Source organism: Schistocerca serialis, chromosome 2, assembly GCF_023864345.2.
Source record: "Schistocerca serialis cubense isolate TAMUIC-IGC-003099 chromosome 2, iqSchSeri2.2, whole genome shotgun sequence".
In the NCBI taxonomy this organism is placed as follows: domain Eukaryota; kingdom Metazoa; phylum Arthropoda; class Insecta; order Orthoptera; family Acrididae; genus Schistocerca; species Schistocerca serialis.
In genome coordinates this window covers 776,462,708-776,481,121 of record NC_064639.1, presented here as the reverse complement: position 1 = coordinate 776,481,121, position 18,414 = coordinate 776,462,708, and the positions used below count along the sequence as shown (strand labels likewise).

Sequence of the window (18,414 nt, the reverse complement as noted above, 5' to 3'; positions counted from 1 at the left end):
GTTCGTCACATAAACGGAAAATAAAAAATTAAAATTTACACCCGATGGAAGATTTGAACCTAGGACTTTTCGTTCCGCAGCTGCTCACGTTACCACGAAACCACGGCACTCCTGCGTTCCTGTTGTCCTTATTGTTGCTTATCTTTCTTTGAACTACTCAGTTTGTATATTTTGCTTATTTTTTCACAGTTCTACACAACTTCTTCCTGTTTTCTCAATTGATCTGTGTTCAGTTTTTCAAGGCCTATCCACTGTGCCAACTTATAACTAAATCTGAGGGGGGTGCAATGGAGAGGTTCCCTTGTCAGAGCCATTTGAACCATTTATCTTTGTTGAACTTGTTCTTTTAAAGTTTCTTATTAACGATAACGCTCTCCACCAGTAGAAACCAGCACAAAACGGACCATGGGGCACATGATTGCTGTATATCACACTGGGAGAAGTACGGATCCAGTGCAGGTGTAGCCAAGAACGAAGTCGGATAACTTCGGGTCACATAATCGGTCTACATCGGATCGAGAGAAATACGGATCGCCGCGTGGAGTGGCCGCGCGGTTTAAGGCGTCGTGTCAGCGACTGCGCGACCCCTCCCGCCGGAGGTTCGAGTCCTCCTTCGGGCATGCGTGTGTGTGTTCTTCCTAGCATAAGTTAGTTTAAGTAGTGTGAAAGTCTAGGGACCGATAACCTACGCAGTTTGGTCCCTTAGGAATGCACACACATTTGAACATTTTTTGAAATACGGACCCACTGTTGATGTAGCCTGACTTTGCTAGAACTTATGGACAAGTAAATCGAAGAAAGACGAACGTAATGAGTAGGCGAAATGAGATTGGCTGGTTCAAATGGCTCTGAGCACTATGGGACTTAACTTCTGAGGTAATCAGTCCCCTAGAACTTAGAACTACTTAAACCTAACTAACCTAAGGACATCACACACAGCCATGCCCGAGGCAGGATTCGAACCTGCGACCGTAGCGGTCGCACGGCTCCAGACTGTAGCGTCTAGAACCGCTCGGCTACTACGGCCGGCGAAGTGAGATTACCGATAAACTTAACATCAATATTGGGGACTACGAATTATTCGAAGTAAAAGAATGCTGCTACCGTGGAAGCAAAATGACACATGATGAAGAACAGAGGGCGTAAAAAGCAGAGTAGCACGAGCGAAGAAGGCAGTCCTACCCAAAACAGCAAGGCGGCCACAATGAACTACGATAAATACCCAATTCCGTATTGAGAAAAAAAAAAAGATTCCACTTTTAAATTGCGAAGCTTAAATCTCAGGTTGTTGCTTCGATAAATGTAAATCACTTGCAAGATCCTCTTGGGACAACAAATATGGCTTGTGAGATATCCAGTGGTCATGAAATGTTCGGTCGGCATGCACATCTCCTTCACTGTTTTCTGAGAGCATCATCATTGGATTCTTCTTCTATCACTTTCACTTTCTCAGGAGGTAATGGTTTCGGCATTTCTTCACTGTGACACATAGGCCGTATAGCAGATAGTAAATTAGGACATTGCACAATTTTCCTTGTTTTCGAACTGATTTAATCTATTTTCTGTCAGACAAAAAATAACAGCCGATTGTGTGATTTAGCAACAGGAAAGGACACATGGCGTGATCCTTTTAACTATTCTATCAGGTGTATAGTACATGACCAACAGCACGATTCTTGTATTTCCGTTGGCCAAACTTACTCCTTTAGTAAGTTCTTAACACTTATGTACGAAAGGATTTAAGTTTCGGTTTTTGCGATTTCAGAGTTAACTATCCATAGACATAACGAAAATAATTTGCGCTAGTTACACAGGTGCGAGAGATTTATCCTTCCGAATTAACAAAACAGACAAACGAGAAACCATCACAAACTTAAAATAACAAACAGTCATTCCCAACAACTGGCAAAACTCTTCAACGCTGAGATAAAGGTGGCAACAAATATAACGTTAATCTACGTATTCCATAATGGTTCATCATCAATGCTGCCAAAGCAGCTTCATTTCCTGGAGGCAGGTTTCTGAACAGAGGGTCTAGTGTGGTAATTCCTTGTACACATTTCAATTATTTTTCAAGTGTAAAGTTCGTGAAATGTGTAAGTTGGTGTAAAGAAAAATAGCCTGTTGTACCATTTTCATCAGTGTTGACGAATAAGCGGTAGCATATCAGAAGAAAACTGAGCCCTAATAGCAAATACTGATTTAATTTTTGAATTAAGCTTCCACGACTTAGCAAAAATCACTATTCACATTCTTTGTAACAAAACTGTCGTTGATCAGTGTTATTAGCGAGATTATTGCCTAATGTGGAATCTCGAACGTTAAACACACTGGTATTTGTCATGTACGGGAAATGTATGTCTGGGAACGAATCAGTTTAATCGAAGCCTTCATACTGTGTTGCATCTGCTTGCACCAGTTATTTGCAGATTTTTGTTTTGTTTCTGTATAATCCCCTTAAGTGGTTTATTTAAAACTATATGAAATTCAATGGTATGCGAAAGTTTTGCTCCCAACAATTGGCGATAATTTTCCGGTAGTTGAGAGGAAGTACATTGGATGATATGGAGTCTTGTCAGTGACAATAACAGAAGCGTTTCTTGCAAAAATAGGAAGATCCATACTAGGAGAGTTTGGAGTTACATGTACTATCTTGTGATAAAAAAGGCCTTTTGTTTTATCCAAGAAAGAGGTAGCTCCTGTTTTTATCTCTTTGTTCTGGTATGTTTACAGGAGCATTACGCAACAGTGTTATCAACAACGGTGTGGTTTTCAGCCATGTCGTACCATGTCGTAGTGGCACAAACAGCAGTCGTATTCTTGTTCGAAAAAAAAAGAAACAAACAAACAAAGAGTTCTGAAAGATAGTGAACGGAAACGAAATGTAAGGAAGCGACGAGTGATCGAAGGCAAGACGTATAACACCATAGGTGGAGAATGTCTGAGTAAAACTGAGTCCTATAGCTAAACACTGGTTTCATTTTAGAATTAAGCATGCACGACGTAGCAGAAAACAACGTCCATGTTCTTTGTAACAAAACATTAGGTGTAGGCATAGATGTGTTTCAGTTAACTTGTTGATGGCGAAAAATATGCCTTCTAATTCTTCATAACAAACCAAGTGAAAACGAGCACAGCATGTTTATTTAGGCCATTATAGTACAGATCGAGTTCAATGAGACAGTGAGAAGAATAGACAGTGTCAGTCAGACTTCCTTGATGCACCGACTGCCCCAGATGTTACAGTAGGGGGAATGTGAAAATTAAAAAAAAAATTAAAGTACTTCGACCCTTAAATTAAAAATAAATGCTGCGATTAACTTAAGGTTTTCATTACATAAAATGTTATGCTTGCAGATAGAAGTCATAAGAAATATCAACCATTTCCTAAATGTAGACATGTCGTCTGTTTTATGGCAAGGAAGTGATAGTTCCACCAATGAGGCAAATACCACGGGAAATAGACCACGTATTTTTTAATGAAAGTAATGTTCTAATATGTGAGTCTATTAAAGATTTTACTGAGAAAGAAACTTTACACGTAATTTAGAAACATGGTTTTAAAGTCTTTTTCTGTTTATTGAAAACTTGGAAAACTGGAGTTGCTTTCTTTTTTCAGAAAATCTTTCTTGTCGAAACGGTATTTAATCGACCGGAAGACGAACAGGTGGCCTTTCCCACAGAGATGCCGAGCGCACGAGGAGGAAAAATGCAGCTTCGTTTAGTGGTGTCTTCACGTTCCAGGTGATACAATAAATTGTTGTAACTTGCACAATGTGTGTGTGTGTGTGTGTGTGTGTGTGTGTGTTTTTTTTAGATCCGTCTCAGTTAATATCTTTTGTGTGTCAAGTCTAAATTTTTCAACGTTTCAACATACCCTCAGTATATTTTACCATCTCATATGGCAAATTAGCTGTATCTTCATAATTAAATTTGGCTATAGTTGGTGGAATGTCCATAAAGAGAGACATAATTCTGTTGAGTGTCAATGACAGTCATCATTTTTTCTATAGAGTTCATTTTAGAACATATTTCTTACAGTTTTTTTTACTTGCTGTTTAAGTTTTACCTCGCGCCTTCCACTATATCTTTCAACTCTGTTGAATAATCAGTCATCTTTGGAGTAATTACTTAGTGTTGGTCACAAACAAGGATTTGGGCATCGCCACTTTTCATTCTCTTTTATGCAACTCCTTCAGTTTCGTGTGCTATTGCATCCAGCTATCTCTAATGCTTTCCCATTTTCATGTCGTCAGTTTGACTGAAAACTGATTTTTGACGCCGGTACACGTAGACAAATGAAAAGTTGCCCCTCTTATATCATAAGGCGAAGTCTGTTTGATGTGCCTGCACAGTAAATCTGGTACGGTAATTATAACAATATGTACATTTTTGGACATTATGTTTCTATGAAGAAAATATTGATATCTGCTAAACCAAAATTAAGTAAGTATCTGTAATACACTTCTTATGCTTTACATACATGCATTGGCAAGTTATACTTCTGTTCTGTATAACATTGCAAATTTGGTAGGCCCTGAAAATGACGGATTTATTTGTTGAAACCAGTAAAATGAAAAAATTTCCTAATTATGCAATTGGTGACTGAATTTTATTCTGTAACTAGCTAAGTATCCAGCGCTCACCAGATATGTATCAATTCCAATTCTGTTAATCCACCTCCAGAGCTCTCCTCTCTGTTCATCTCCTTCTGCCGCTTTCGCTGTCTAACTCTTCCTCTCTCTTTCTCTCGCTGCATCTGCTATTCCGCCTCTCTGTCTATCTCCTCCTCAACACTTTCTCTGTCCATTTTCCATCCCCCCTCTCCCCAAATCTCTGCCCGCTTGCTCCTTCTTCCTCTGTCCATCTTCTTTCCCCTCTGAGTCCATCTGCTCCTGCACCCTCTATCTCATCTTCAATCCGTTTATCTTCTCCTACACCCTCTCTGTGTCTATCTCTTCCTTCCTCCTCTCTCTGTTCATATCACCTTTCTCCCTCTGCTTCTTCGTTCCTATATTTATCCCATCTCCTCCTCCACCCTCTCAGTTAATCTCCTCCTACATGTTCATCTACGTACATACTCTGCAAGCCACCCTACTGTGCGTGGTGGAATATACTTTTTGTCATTACTAGTCATTTACTTTCCTCTTTCTCTCGCAAATAGAGCGAGGGAAAAACGACATCTATATGCCTCCGAATGAGCCCAAATTTCTCACATCTTATCTTCGTGGTCCTTACGCGACATATATGTTGGCGGCAGTAGAATCGTTCTGTAATCAGCTTCAAATTCCGGTTCTATAAATTTTCTCAACAGTGTTCCTCGAATAGAATGACGCCTTCCCTCTAGTGATGCTCATTTGAGTTCTCGAAGCCTTTCCGTAAGGCCTGCGTGTTGTTCCAACCTACCGGTAAGAAATCTAACGGTCTGCGATTGAATTGCTTCGATGTCTTCCGTTAATGTTACCTGGTGCGGATCCCAAACACTCGAGCCGTACTCAAGAACATGTCGCACTAGTATCCTATTGGTGGTCTCCTTTACAAATGAAAATTCTCCCAATAAACCGGAGTCACACTACGTCCCGCACGATCAGCAATTTTCCCGGGTGGATACATTACATTCTCTCCTGCCAATAACGCTTACTGATTTGGCGGTACGGTTCGCGCATACATCTGCGAGGCATCCTGCTCAAGTGACACTGATCCATTACCTTCGGTTTATTGCGACAACGAGAGCCGCAGGCACATTTTACCGGTAGGTGGTGTTGCACCACGATATCGATGTTGACATTGAACCCGCTGGCCGACATCGTTCAAATGCTAATCATTTCTGCAGAACAGACTTAGAGAAAGCTTTCCATAATGTTGACTGGAATACCCTCTTTCAAATTCTGAAGGTGGCAGGGGTAAAATACAGGGAGCGAAAGGCTATTTACAATTTGTACAGAAACCAGAAAGCAGTTATAAGCGTCGAGGGACATGGAAGGGAAGCAGTGGTTGGGAAGGGAGTGAGACAGGGTTGTAGCCTATCCCCAATGTTATTCAATCTGTATATTGAGCAAGCAGTAAAGGAAACAAAAGAAAAATTCGGAGTAGGTATTAAAATCCATGGAGAAGAAATAAAAAATTTGAGGTTCGCCGATGACATTGTAATTCTGTCAGAGACAGCAAAGGACCTGGAAGAGCAGTTGAATGGGATGGTCAGTCTCTTGAAAGGAGGATATAAGATGAACACCAACAAAAGCAAAACGAGGATAATGGAATGTAATCGAATTAAGTCGGGCGATGCTGAGGGAATTAGATTAGGAAATGAGACACTTAAAGTAGCAAAGGAGTTTTGCTATTTGGGGAGCAAAATAACTGATGATGGTCGAAGTAAAGAGAATATAAAATGTAGACTGGTAATGGCAAGGAAAGCCTTTCTGAAGAAGAGAAATTTGTTACCATCGAGTATTGATTTAAGTGTCAGGAAGTCGTTTCTGAAAGTATTTGTATGGAGTGTAGCCATGTATGTAAGTGAAACATGGACGATAGATAGTTTAGACAAGAAGAGAATAGAAGCTTTCGAAATGTGGTGCTACAGAACAATGCTGAAGATTGGATGGGTAGATCACATAACTAATGAGGAGGTATTGAATAGAATTGGGGAGGAGTTTGTGGCACAACTTGACAAGAAGAAGGGACCGGTTGGTAGGACATGTTCTGAGGCATCAAGGGATCACAAATTTAGCATTGGAGGGCAGCATGGAGGGTAAAAATCGTAGAGGGAAACCAAGAGATGAATACACTAAGAAGATTCAGAAGGATGTAGGTTGCAGTAGGTATTGGGAGATGAAGAAACTTCCACAGGATAGAGTAGCATGGAGAGCTGCATCAAATAGTCTCTGAACTGAAGACCACAACAGCAACACTCCATCTATTCTAAAAAGCATACTTTAAAATTAAAACGAAATAAAATTGACGCAAGAGTGTTCTGTAATCAATTTCCTTTGAACACTGATTGCATTTCCTTAGTATTCTATCAATAAACTGAAGCACGCCATCGGTTTTACCTACGGCTGAGCCTACTCCATAATTCCGTTTCATATCCCTACAAACTGTTGCACCCAGGTATTTGTATGAGTTGACCGATTCCAATAGCGACTGGCTGATAGTGTTGTAATAAGATACGCCGTTTTTTCGTTTTATGAATTGCACAAGTCTATATTTTTGAACAATTAAAGCAAGTGGTCAATCTCTGCACCACTTTGAAATTTTATCAAGATCAGACCAAATATTTGTCCAGCTTCTTTCAGCCAGCAGCCGCCAGCCAAGACAGAGCAGAAACAGCGAAGTAACCGATTTTGTGACAATTTACGAATTCCTAACCAGGAGCGTATTACATAGTTTCAACTGCGTGCTTTGGTAGTTTAGTTTCTGATACTCTGCGTGTTAATCGAATTTATTTGACACGGTACTTGCGTTTTCGTCAGTGTCTACAGTACAATTTCGTAACGCATGTCTATAGTCGTTTGTTTGTCTCTGTAGTGTAGTTTTTTGCCGTCTCTGGTACGGATAGGGACTGTGATTGTTGTGTGCGGATGCGAGCTTAGTTGGTGACACTTTGCTTTCAGCTCCAGTCTGTGATGGCTTCGGTTACACAGCTTCAGGCTGCAGTGGTTAGGCATCACTGTTGTGCACCCACCGTGGGGATCCAGCGGACGTCCAGCATGACCCTCGGGTCCGCCGATCGGTTCGTGCCGATGACCAGCCCAGTTACTGCTCGCACTGAGGTTGACCTCTCACCCATAGTCGAGTGGGAGGTCACCTCGTGGCGTGGTAGGCGCCGAAAGACTTCCTGTGTGACAGAACGTATGGCCTCCCTGGTTGACCCGACAAACAGGTTCCAGGTCGTATCTATGGCTAACACTGTTCAGAAGACAGATGTAGTTGCTTGTCCTATTTCAGAGGAAACCTCTCAGCCTGCAAGACCCAGCCATTCACAGAGAATTGGATTAGTGATAGTTGGGACCTCCAGTGCTAGCCGCGCTATCAGGCGTCTTAGAGACATGGCTGTTAAGGAGTGGAAGAAAGCCATTGTGCACTCCGTGTGCGTACCGTGTGGAGTCATTCCAGAAGTGGAACAGGTGCTTCCGGATGCCATGAAGAGCACAGAGCGCAGTCAACTGTAAGTGGTGGCTCACGCCGCTACCAATGATATGAATCGGTTTGGACTGGAAGAGATTCTCTCTGGTTTCGAGCAGCTGTCAGAAGTGGTAAAGGCTGCCAGTCTTGCTTGCAAGATGAAAGCAGAGCTCACCATTTGCAGCGTAGTTGACAGGACTGATTGCGGACCTCTGGTACAGAGCAGAGTGGACGGTCTGAATCAGGGGCTCAGACAGTTCTACGACCGTAGGCTGCAGATTCTTTATTTTACGCCGTAGGGTGGTGGGGGTTTCGGGATCCACGAAATAGGTCAGGAGTCCATTACATGCGGGAGGCGGTTACACGGGTAGCGGGGCCGGTGTGGCGCGGGCTGGTCAGTTTTTAGGTTAGACGGTCTTGGGAAACACAAAGAGGGCTCCAGTCTCAAAGGATGCACGTTGAACATGGGAAGAAGGTAGATACAGGAACCATCGGTATAACGGTTTTAAATTGTAGTAGCTGTGTTGGGAAAGTGCCAGAGTTCCACGAGCTAATGCAAAACATTGATGCTCAAACCGTTATAGGCACTGAAAACTGGTTAAAGCTTGAGGTAAGTTCAGTTGAAATTTTTGCGAAGGACACAACGGTGTTCAGCAAAACTGAAGTAGGTTCAAATGGCTCCGAGCACTATGCGACTTAACTTCTGAGGTCATCAGTCACCTAGAACTTAGAACTAAATAAACCTAACTAACCTAAGGACATCACACACATCCATGCCCGACGCAGGATTCGAACCTGCGACCGTAGCGGTTGCTCGGTTCTAGACTGCAGCGCCTAGAACCGCACGGCCACTCCGGCCGGCAAGTAGGTAGTTCCTGCGAGTTAGTATGGGTAAAAACCATTCTTGACAACCGGAATAAAATAATAATTGGAATCCTTTTACCAAGCTCCCAACTCAGATGTTACATTTGCTGAAAGGTTCAAAGAAAACTTGAGTCTAATTTCAAACGCGTACCCGACTCATACAATTATGGTTGGGGCTGACTTCATTTTATCCTCGATATGTTGGCGAAAGTACATGTTCAAATCCGGAGATACGCATAACACATCATCCGAAATTGTGCTAAACGCATTCCCTGAAAATTATTTCTAGCAGTTAGTTCATGAGCCCACTCGAATAGTAAACGGTTGTGAAAACACACTTGTCCTCTTAGCAACGAATACTCGTAATCCTGAAACAATAACGACCAATAAGGGATTAGGGAACACAGGTTGTCGTAGCGAGACTGAATACGCAGCTCCCAAACCCCCAAAAACTAAACGAAAATATGTCTATTCAAAAAGGTAAATATATATTCTCTTGGCGCCTTCCTGAGAGACAATCTCCACTCCTTCCAATTGAACAATGTATGTGTAGAACAGATGTGGCTTGAATTCAAAGAAATAGTACCGACAGGAATTGTGAGGTTTATACCAAACAAATTATCAAACGACGGAGCTGACACCCCGTGGTACACAACAAAGGCTCAGAACACTGCTGCAAAAACAGCGAAAAAAGCATGTCAGATTTAACAATGCAAAATCATTAAGATAAGCGATCTTTCACAGAAGCTCGAAATTTAATGCAGACTTCAGTGCGACAGGCTTATAGTAGTTTCGACAAGTAAACCTTGTCTCAAATCCGGCAGAAAATCCAAAGAGATTTTGACCGTATGTAAAGTTTGCTAGCGACAAGACACAATTAATGCCTTCTCTGTGCGATAGGAATGGAAATTCTATCGATGACAGTGCTGCTAAAGCGGCGTTACTAAGCATATCTTTCCGAAATTCCTTCACCAAAGAAGACGAAGTAAACGTTGCAGAATTTAAATCAAGAACTACTGCCAACATGAGTAACCTGGAAGTAGATACCGTCGGAATAGTGAAGCAAGTCTGCTGGTCCAGACTGTGTAACATTTAGGTTCCTTTCAGATAATGATGACGCAATAGCTCCACAATAGATCCTTACTTAACAATCATATACAACCGCTCGCTTGACGAAAGATCCCCACCCAACGACTGGAAGGTTTCACAAGTGACACCAGTATACAAGAAAGGCAGTAGGAGTAACGACCTAAATTACGGGCCCGAATCATCAACGTCAATATGCAGCATGATTTTAGAACATATATTCGAACATTATGAATTGCCTCAAAGAGAACGGTCTATTGACACACAATCAACACGGATATAGAAAACATCGTTCTTGTGAAACATCACTAGCTCTTTACTAACTTGCTCTACTTAGCAACAAATAATCCTGAGTTAATAACGAGCATCAAAACCGATTCAGGGATTAGTGAACACAGGGTTGTCGTAGCGAGATTGAATATTGCAATCCCCAAATCCTCAAAAAATAAGCGAAAAATATACCTATTCAAAAAAGCAGATAAAAATTCACTTGACGCCTTCCGGAGAGACAAACACCACTCATTCCAAATTAATAATATAAGTGTAGAACAGATGTGGCTTAAATTCAAAGAAATAGTATCGGCAGCAATTGAGAGATTTATACCAAATAAATTAACAAACGACGGAGCTGATCCTCCCTGGTACACAAAACGGGTTAGAACACTGTTGCAGAAACAATGAAACAAACATGCCAAATTTAAACAGACGCAAAATCCCCAAGATTGGCAATCTTTTACAGAGACTCGAAATTTAGCGCGGACTTCAAGCCGAGATGCTTATAACAGTTTCCAAAACGAAACGTTGTCACAAAACCTGGCAGAAAATCCAGAGAGATTAAAATCCAAAGAGATTATGGTCGTATGTGAAGTATGTTAGCGGCAAGAAACATTCAATGCCTTCTCTACCCAATATCAATGGAGATACTATCGAAGACAGTGCTGCCAAAGCAGAGTTACTAAACACAGCATTCCGAAATGCCTTCACAAAAGAAGACGAAGTAAATATTCCAGAATTCGAATCAAGAACAGCTGCCAACATGAGTAACGTAGAAGTAAATATCCTCGGAGTAGTGAAGCAACTTAAATCCTTTAATAAAAGCAAGTCTTCTGGCTCTGAGCACTATGCGAGTTAACTTCTGAGGTCATCAGTCGCCTAGAACTTAAAACTAATTAAACCTAACTAACCCAAGGACATCACACATATCCACGCCCGAGGCAGGACTCGAACCTGCGACCGCAGCGGTCGCTCGGCTCCAGACTGCAGCGCCCAGAACCGCTCGGCCACTCCGGCCGGCTCAAGTCTTCTGGCCCAGACTCTATACCAATTAGGTTCCTTTCGGACTATGCTGATGCATTAGCTCCATACTTAAAAATCATATACAACTGTTCGCTCGACGAAAGATCCGCACCCAAAGACTGGAAAGTTGCGTAGGTCATACCAATATTCAAAAAAGGTAGTAGGAGTATCCACTAAATTACAGGCCCATATCGTTAACGTTGATATGCAGCAGGATTTTGGAACATATATTGTATTCCAACATTATGAACTACCTCGAAGAAAACGGTCTATTGACACACAGTGAACATGGGTTTAGAAAACATCATTCCTGTGAAACACAACTAGCTCTTTATTCACATGAAGTGTTGAGTGCTATCGACAAGGGATTTCAGATCGATTTCGTATTTCTGGATTTCCGGAAGGCTTTTGACACTGTACCACACAAGCGGCTCGTACTGAAATTGCGTACTTATGGAATATCGTCTCAGTTATGTGACTGGATTTGTGATTTCCTGTCATAGAGGTCTCAGTTCGTAGTAATTGACGGAAAGTCATCGAGTAAATCAGAAGTAATTTCTGGCGATCCTCAAGGTAGTGTTATAGGCCGGCCGGCCGGTGTGGCCGTGCGGTTCTGGCGCTTCAGTCTGGAACCGCGTGACCGCTACGGTAGCAGGTTCGAATCCTGCTTCGGGCATGGATGTGTGTGATGTCCTTAGGTTAGTTAGGTTTAAGTAGTTCTAAGTTCTAGGGGACTGATGACCTCAGAAGTTAAGTCCCATAGTGCTTAGAGCAATTTTTTTTTTATCCAAAATAATGAAACATGTGAGGTCATCCACATGCGTGCTCAAACGAGTTCGTTAAAATTCGATTACACGATAAATCAAGCAAATCTAAAGGCCTTCAATTCAACTAAGTATCTAATAATTACAATTACGAACAACTTAAATGACAAAAAAAGCATGGATAGTGTTGTGGAGAAGGCGAAACAAAGATTGCGTGTTATTGTCAGAACACTTAGAACATGCAATAGATCTACTAAAGGGACTGCTTACACTACGCTTGTCCGTCCTCTTTTGGAATACTGCTGCACGGTGTGGGACCATTACCAGATAGTGTTAACGGAGTAATCGAAAAAGTTCAAAGAAGGGCTGCACGTTTGTATTTTCGAAAAATAGGGGAGAGAGTGTCACCGGCATGATACACGATTAGGGGTGGACATCATTAAAACAAAGGCGTTTCTCGTTGCGGCGGGATCTTCTCACGAAATTTGTATCACCAACTTTTTCCTCCGAATACGAAAATATTTTGTTGATGCCGACCTACATACAGAGAAACGATCAGTGTCATAAAATGATGAAAATCAGAGCTCGCATGGAAAGATATAGGTGTTCGTTTTTTCCGCGCCCTGTTCGAGAATGGAAAATAGAGAATTATTGTGAAGGTGTTACGATGAATTCTCTGCAATGCACTTAAGTGTGATTGCGGAGTTTCCATGTAGATGCAGATGTAAATGTAGTCCTTATTATACTCGTACATAACTATATACTATGGGAAACGTCCCTGGTTACTACTTACACTGTCTGCAAGGTCATTAATCTACAACGTGAACAGCGAGGGTCCCAAAACACATCTCTGTGGCACATTCCATGTTACGTCTAGGTCTGTCGATGACACGCTGTGTCCTCCCTACCAAAAGATCGTCAATCCACTCATAAATTTCGCTTGATACGATCATACTTACAATAATAAGCGTAAATATGGTACTGAACCAAATAGTTGTCAGGAATCAAGAAGTACTGCATCAGCTTGACTATCTTGATCTGTGGCTTTCAAGAAGTCATGTTTTAAAACTGCGAGCTGTGTTTCACATAATCGACGTTTTCCCAATGGACGCTTGTTAGCACGGAGGAGGTCATTCTTTTCGAGATACCTCAAAGCTTTTGAGCTCAAAATATGTTTTTTTTTTAAGATTCTGCAGCGAACGGATGTTCAGGATACTGGATGGTTCAGTTCTGGCACCATTCTTGTAGTTGGGTACGACATGTGCTTTCTTTCAACTATCTGGTACGGTTTTCTGTTCGAGGGATCTACCGCAGATTATGGTTGGAGGAGGGGCTGGCTCAGCTGTAAATTTGATGTAGAATCTGATTGGGATTGCATAGCATTCTGTAACTTTGTCCAGTTTTAGAGATTTCAGCTGTTAATCAACATCACTGACACTAATATCTATATCACTCATCTTTGCTGTGGTGCAGGAATTAAATAGGAGCAGTACTCCTGGATAATCCTGCGCTAAGCGGAAGATGCATGAGCGCTATAAAATTGTACTTTAAGTAAGATAGACACACTTTAAAAGGGAAGAGTATTTATCACAAACCAACTAAGTACCGTCTACATCTACGTCTGCATGGATACTCTGCAAGTCACACTTAAGTGCCTGACAAAGGGTTCGTCGAACCACCTTCACAATAATTTTCTATTATTCCACTCTCGAACAGCGCGGAAAATAACGAACAGCTACACTCATGCTCATAAATTAAGGATAATGCTGATACATGATGAAACAACGCACTAGTGGGCGGTTTCCGGGTTTAAATCACCTCGGGGTATGACCATGCGGGCATTTGACCTCCGGTCGTCGCACGGTGGCGCTGACAGCAGTCCACACACGCAGAGGTGTGTTGGTGCATGTCAGAGTAAGTGTGCAGACGTTTTCAGACGTGCTAATGGTGACTATTGAAAATGGCTCAAAGAACACATATTGATGACGTTATGAGGGGTAGAATACTAGGGCGACTGGAGGCTGGTCAAATACAGCAGGTCGTAGCATGGGCCCACCGTGTTCCTCAAAGTGTGATCTCAAGATTATGAAACGATTCCAGCAGACAGGAAACGTGTCCAGGCGCTACAGTACGGGACCTCCACAGTGTACAACACAACAAGAAGACCGATATCTCACCATCAGTGCCCACAGACAGTCACGGAGTACTGCAGGTAGCCTTGCACGGGACCTTACCGCAGCCACTGGAGCAGTTGTCTCCAGACATACAGCCTACAGACGACTGAACAGACATGGTTTCCTCGCCTGGAGACCTGCAAGGGGCTTTACACCAACCGCTGGTCACAGGAGAGCCCGTAAAGCCTGGTGTCAAGAACACAGTACATGATTATTGGAACAGTGGCCCCAGGTCATGTCACAGACGAGTCCAGGTATAGTCCGAACAGTATTTCTCGCCGGGTTTTCATCTGGCGTGAACCATGAACCAGATACCAACCTCTTAATGTCCTTGAAAGGAACCTGTATGGAGGTCGTAGTTTTATGGCGTGGGGTGGGATTGTGATTGGTGCACGTACACCCCTGCATGTGTTTGACAGAGGAACTGTAGCAGGTCAGTATGCACCAGTATGTGTCCGCCTTTTCAGGAGTGCAGTGGGTCCCACCTTCCTCCTGATGGATGATAACACACGGCCCCATCGAGCTGCCATCGTGGAGGAGTACCTTGAAACAGAAGATATCAGCCGAATGGAATGGCCTGCCTGTTCTCCAGACCTAAACCCCATCGAGCACGTCTGGGATGCTCTCGGTTGACGTATCGCTGCACGTCTTCAAACCCCTACGACACTTCAGGAGTTCCGACAGGCACTGGTGCAAGAATGGGAGGCTATACCCCAGCAGCTGCTCGACCACCTGATCCAGAGTATGCCAACTCATTGTGCGGCCTGTGTACGTGTGCATGGCGATCATATCCCATATTGATGTCGGGGTACACGCGCAAGAAGCAGTGGCGTTTTGTAGGACATGTGTTTCGTGAGTGTTTTCCCAACTTATCACCAATACCGTTGACTTAAAGATCTGTGTAGTGTGTGTTCCCCATGTGCCTATTCTATTAGCGCCAGTTTTGTGTAGTGCCACGTTGTGTGGCACCACATTCTGCAATTATCCATAATTTGTGAGCATGAGTGTATATTCTTCCGTGCTAGCTCTGATTTTCCTTATTTTATTATGATGATCGTTTTTCCCTATATAGGTTGGCGACTGCACAATATAAACAACAATAACATATAAACTTATAAAATATATTAACAAAAACAAAAAAATTAAAGAGACCAAAGCATAAAGAATTTTCATGTTAGGACTGAGTATGCATCATTAAAGAAGGTAAAGCAGAATTTAAATGTTAAAACAACTAGAATTAGTGCCCTGTACGTATGTAAGAGGGCATATTGACGAGTAATGTCACAACTCGTGGCGGTCTTGCTCTTTTTCCGGCAGCAGGATGCTTGTTTTACGTTTCTGGCTATTTGCATGGCGGCATCGACGCGGATCGGACAGGTCGGCGCAGCGCCCCACCGCGGGCCTGGTGAGTTTTTCCGTTGGGCGGCGACTCGGGATGCAGGTAGGCTGTGACGTAGTGGATAGGTAGTTTCCACCAATAGTGGGAGTAAATTTTACAGATATCCTGTTGGGCGCAAATTTCACTGGGCGTAGTTTTCACATATCCGCTCTCGGACCGCAGTCTGACACCGTTTTTTTAACGACTGAGCTTCTGGTCCATCTTTAACGACCTCGACGTCATCGAAATTTTGTTTCCTTCTTTCTGGCATTGTCACACATTTTAATGAGTAAATAAGAAGTATAATATAACATAAGTATAATATAACATCTGTCATCGTGGTAGTGCCTCGCGTCGTGAAATGATGAAAATAAACGTATCGAAAACGTGGCCTTTGGTTTTTTGTAGCTATTTGGTTTGCCATTTCTGATGAAATTTATGTTACTACTTTAAGCTAGAACATCACATACAGTACTTATTATCATGTACTTACTTCGATTCTCCCAATTGAAACGAGCGCCTCGGCTACTTCAGCTATGCCTCTAACGAAAATCATGGTCATTGTCTGTGCCAAAACGTTGAAGTAAGTCAGTACAACGAACACCTGAAACCGATTAGATAAATATGTACCAATTAGACAAATATGTAAAATAGAACTCGTTCTTTGCAGTTAGGAATCTGTAATTTACAGTCTGTACTACAGCTAGATAAGGATTTGGGCAGCTTAATGAATGAAAAACACGAGAACAATGGGTAACTATGGATATTTAAAAAATTGTTCAAATGGCTCTGAGCACTATGGGACTTAACAGCTATGGTCATCAGTCCCCTATAACTTAGAACTACTTAACCTAGAACTTAGAACTACTTAAACCTAACTAGCCTAAGGACATCACACAACACCCAGTCATCACGAACGGATATTTGATAGAAGTTTTAAATGTTATAACATTAAATTATATTTAACGCAAATAATTTTGATTTACCTTGTCTGCTGTAAGATCGTTTCCTATTAGAACAAATGTAATCAGCGAGCAGCATAGTGCGAGTCTTGTAGTGCACAGACCGAATGACATATAAATTCCACGAATGTAGGATGCCTTAATGATAACTTTCAGTTCGAGCCTGAAAAGACAACACCCTTCTTCAGTTTACATCGTTATGTCAGGCTAGTGTACTCGATGAACGTGAGAGATTTCAAACATTTATGTTACATTATTCAGGACAATTTTTATTGGAGTTTTGACAGTCGTGAGAAGCATGACTGGCAGCTTACTCACACAAAGATAACGAGCGTAAGCGGTTACTTACTTCCTGGCCAGCTCAATTAGCTTAGCGAAAGGTTTCTCCCAGGCGTACATCTTTATCACTTGCATCCCAGAAATGATCTCATCCGTAAGACGGACTCTCTTGTCCGTTTTTAGCGCCGTCTGACTGCGGTATTTCGATTGCAGCGTGCCCAGATAAGCTGGAAGATAATTTTAATGTGACACTTTAAACGCATGATAGATTAACTTTAAAATACTGTTAACGTGATATTTCAGAGACGTATTTCTAGTTCAGATAAACTTTGACGCTGTTACTAGAATCATTCATGCACAAAATTAACAGAAAGAGATTTAGACGCACACAACAGAATCCATACTGCCCTCTCCGTTCTTTCAGCGTTTTGCAGCTCATTGCATAAAGTATTAAATAAAAGTCAAAGTAGTCTCATACTCATGGTCAGAGTGTATGGGAGCAGATGTAGGAATCCCGCATCACCGTTCCACGCATTGTACCGTTGTTATGGATGAAGGGAAGGGAGACAGTAAGATCCGGTGGCTGGCACACTTCTCTCCAGTACAACCAAGAGGGCGGCAGAGCTTAAGGTCCCCATACGACCGACGGATCACCATCAATAGCGCCGCATGCCCTCGTTTCCTAAGACAGTGCGGAGATGTGTGGAATTTCATACGGGATATTGACGCAAAAATCGATCAGGAACTTCACGTCACCAACTTTCCTCCCCTTGCAGGCCAAATACTGGCAGTGGAAATGTATTCACCACCAGGATTCGAAGCAGCCTACCTCCAAGTCAAGTGTCACTACACAAGCGTACGTTAGCGACCTCGGCTACGGCAGCGGATACAGAAGATTTAATGTTGCAGTAAATCACGCATGAGGTTTATGTATGAAATTATGCCGCACTGTAAATAGCTTACAAAATGGTGTGAAGTGTGTGAGGAATAAACGGGACGTAGTGGCATTTCGTGCAGAAGTGAAATTAATATCGGTCATCAATATGAAAATATTTTACGTGATGTACTACAGATCTACGGAATGCAAGTTCGGGAAACTGCGTTAATGACAATTACGAAGAGGTAAAATGCGATACTCAGAGTGTGCAATGAAGAAACATTATTTTTTACGTCAAAGTTAGCAAAATTATACAACCGAATAACTGAATCAAGCACGACGTAACAAAGAAGTATCAAACAGTTGAAAGCGCGGAAGCTAAACAAAGAAAAGTGCGAGGTCATCCACATGGGTATTAAAAGAAACCCAATAAATTTTGGGTATACGATAAATCGCACAAATCTGAGGGCTTTCAATTCGACTAAATACCTAAGAATTACAATTACGAGCAACTTAAATTGGAAACACCACATTGACAATATTGTGGGGAAGGTGAAACAAAGACTGCGCTTTGTTGGCAGGACACTTAGAAGATGCCAGAAACCCACTAAAG

General features: G+C 42.2%; 1 protein-coding gene across 3 annotated transcripts in view; it reads right to left on the bottom strand.

Annotated features, from left to right (window-relative positions):
- The window catches only part of LOC126458000 (ATP-binding cassette sub-family C member 4-like), a 310,841-nt gene that overhangs the window by 177,044 nt on the left and 115,383 nt on the right, over positions 1-18,414 (bottom strand). For all 3 annotated transcript variants that reach the window (XM_050094772.1, XM_050094773.1, XM_050094774.1), the window contains 3 exons: positions 16,995-17,151; positions 16,670-16,808; positions 16,177-16,287 (listed from right to left, as the gene is read on the bottom strand). In XM_050094772.1, the coding sequence (XP_049950729.1) occupies positions 16,177-16,287; positions 16,670-16,808; positions 16,995-17,151 (407 nt within the window). The remainder of the gene's footprint in view (positions 1-16,176; positions 16,288-16,669; positions 16,809-16,994; positions 17,152-18,414) is intronic.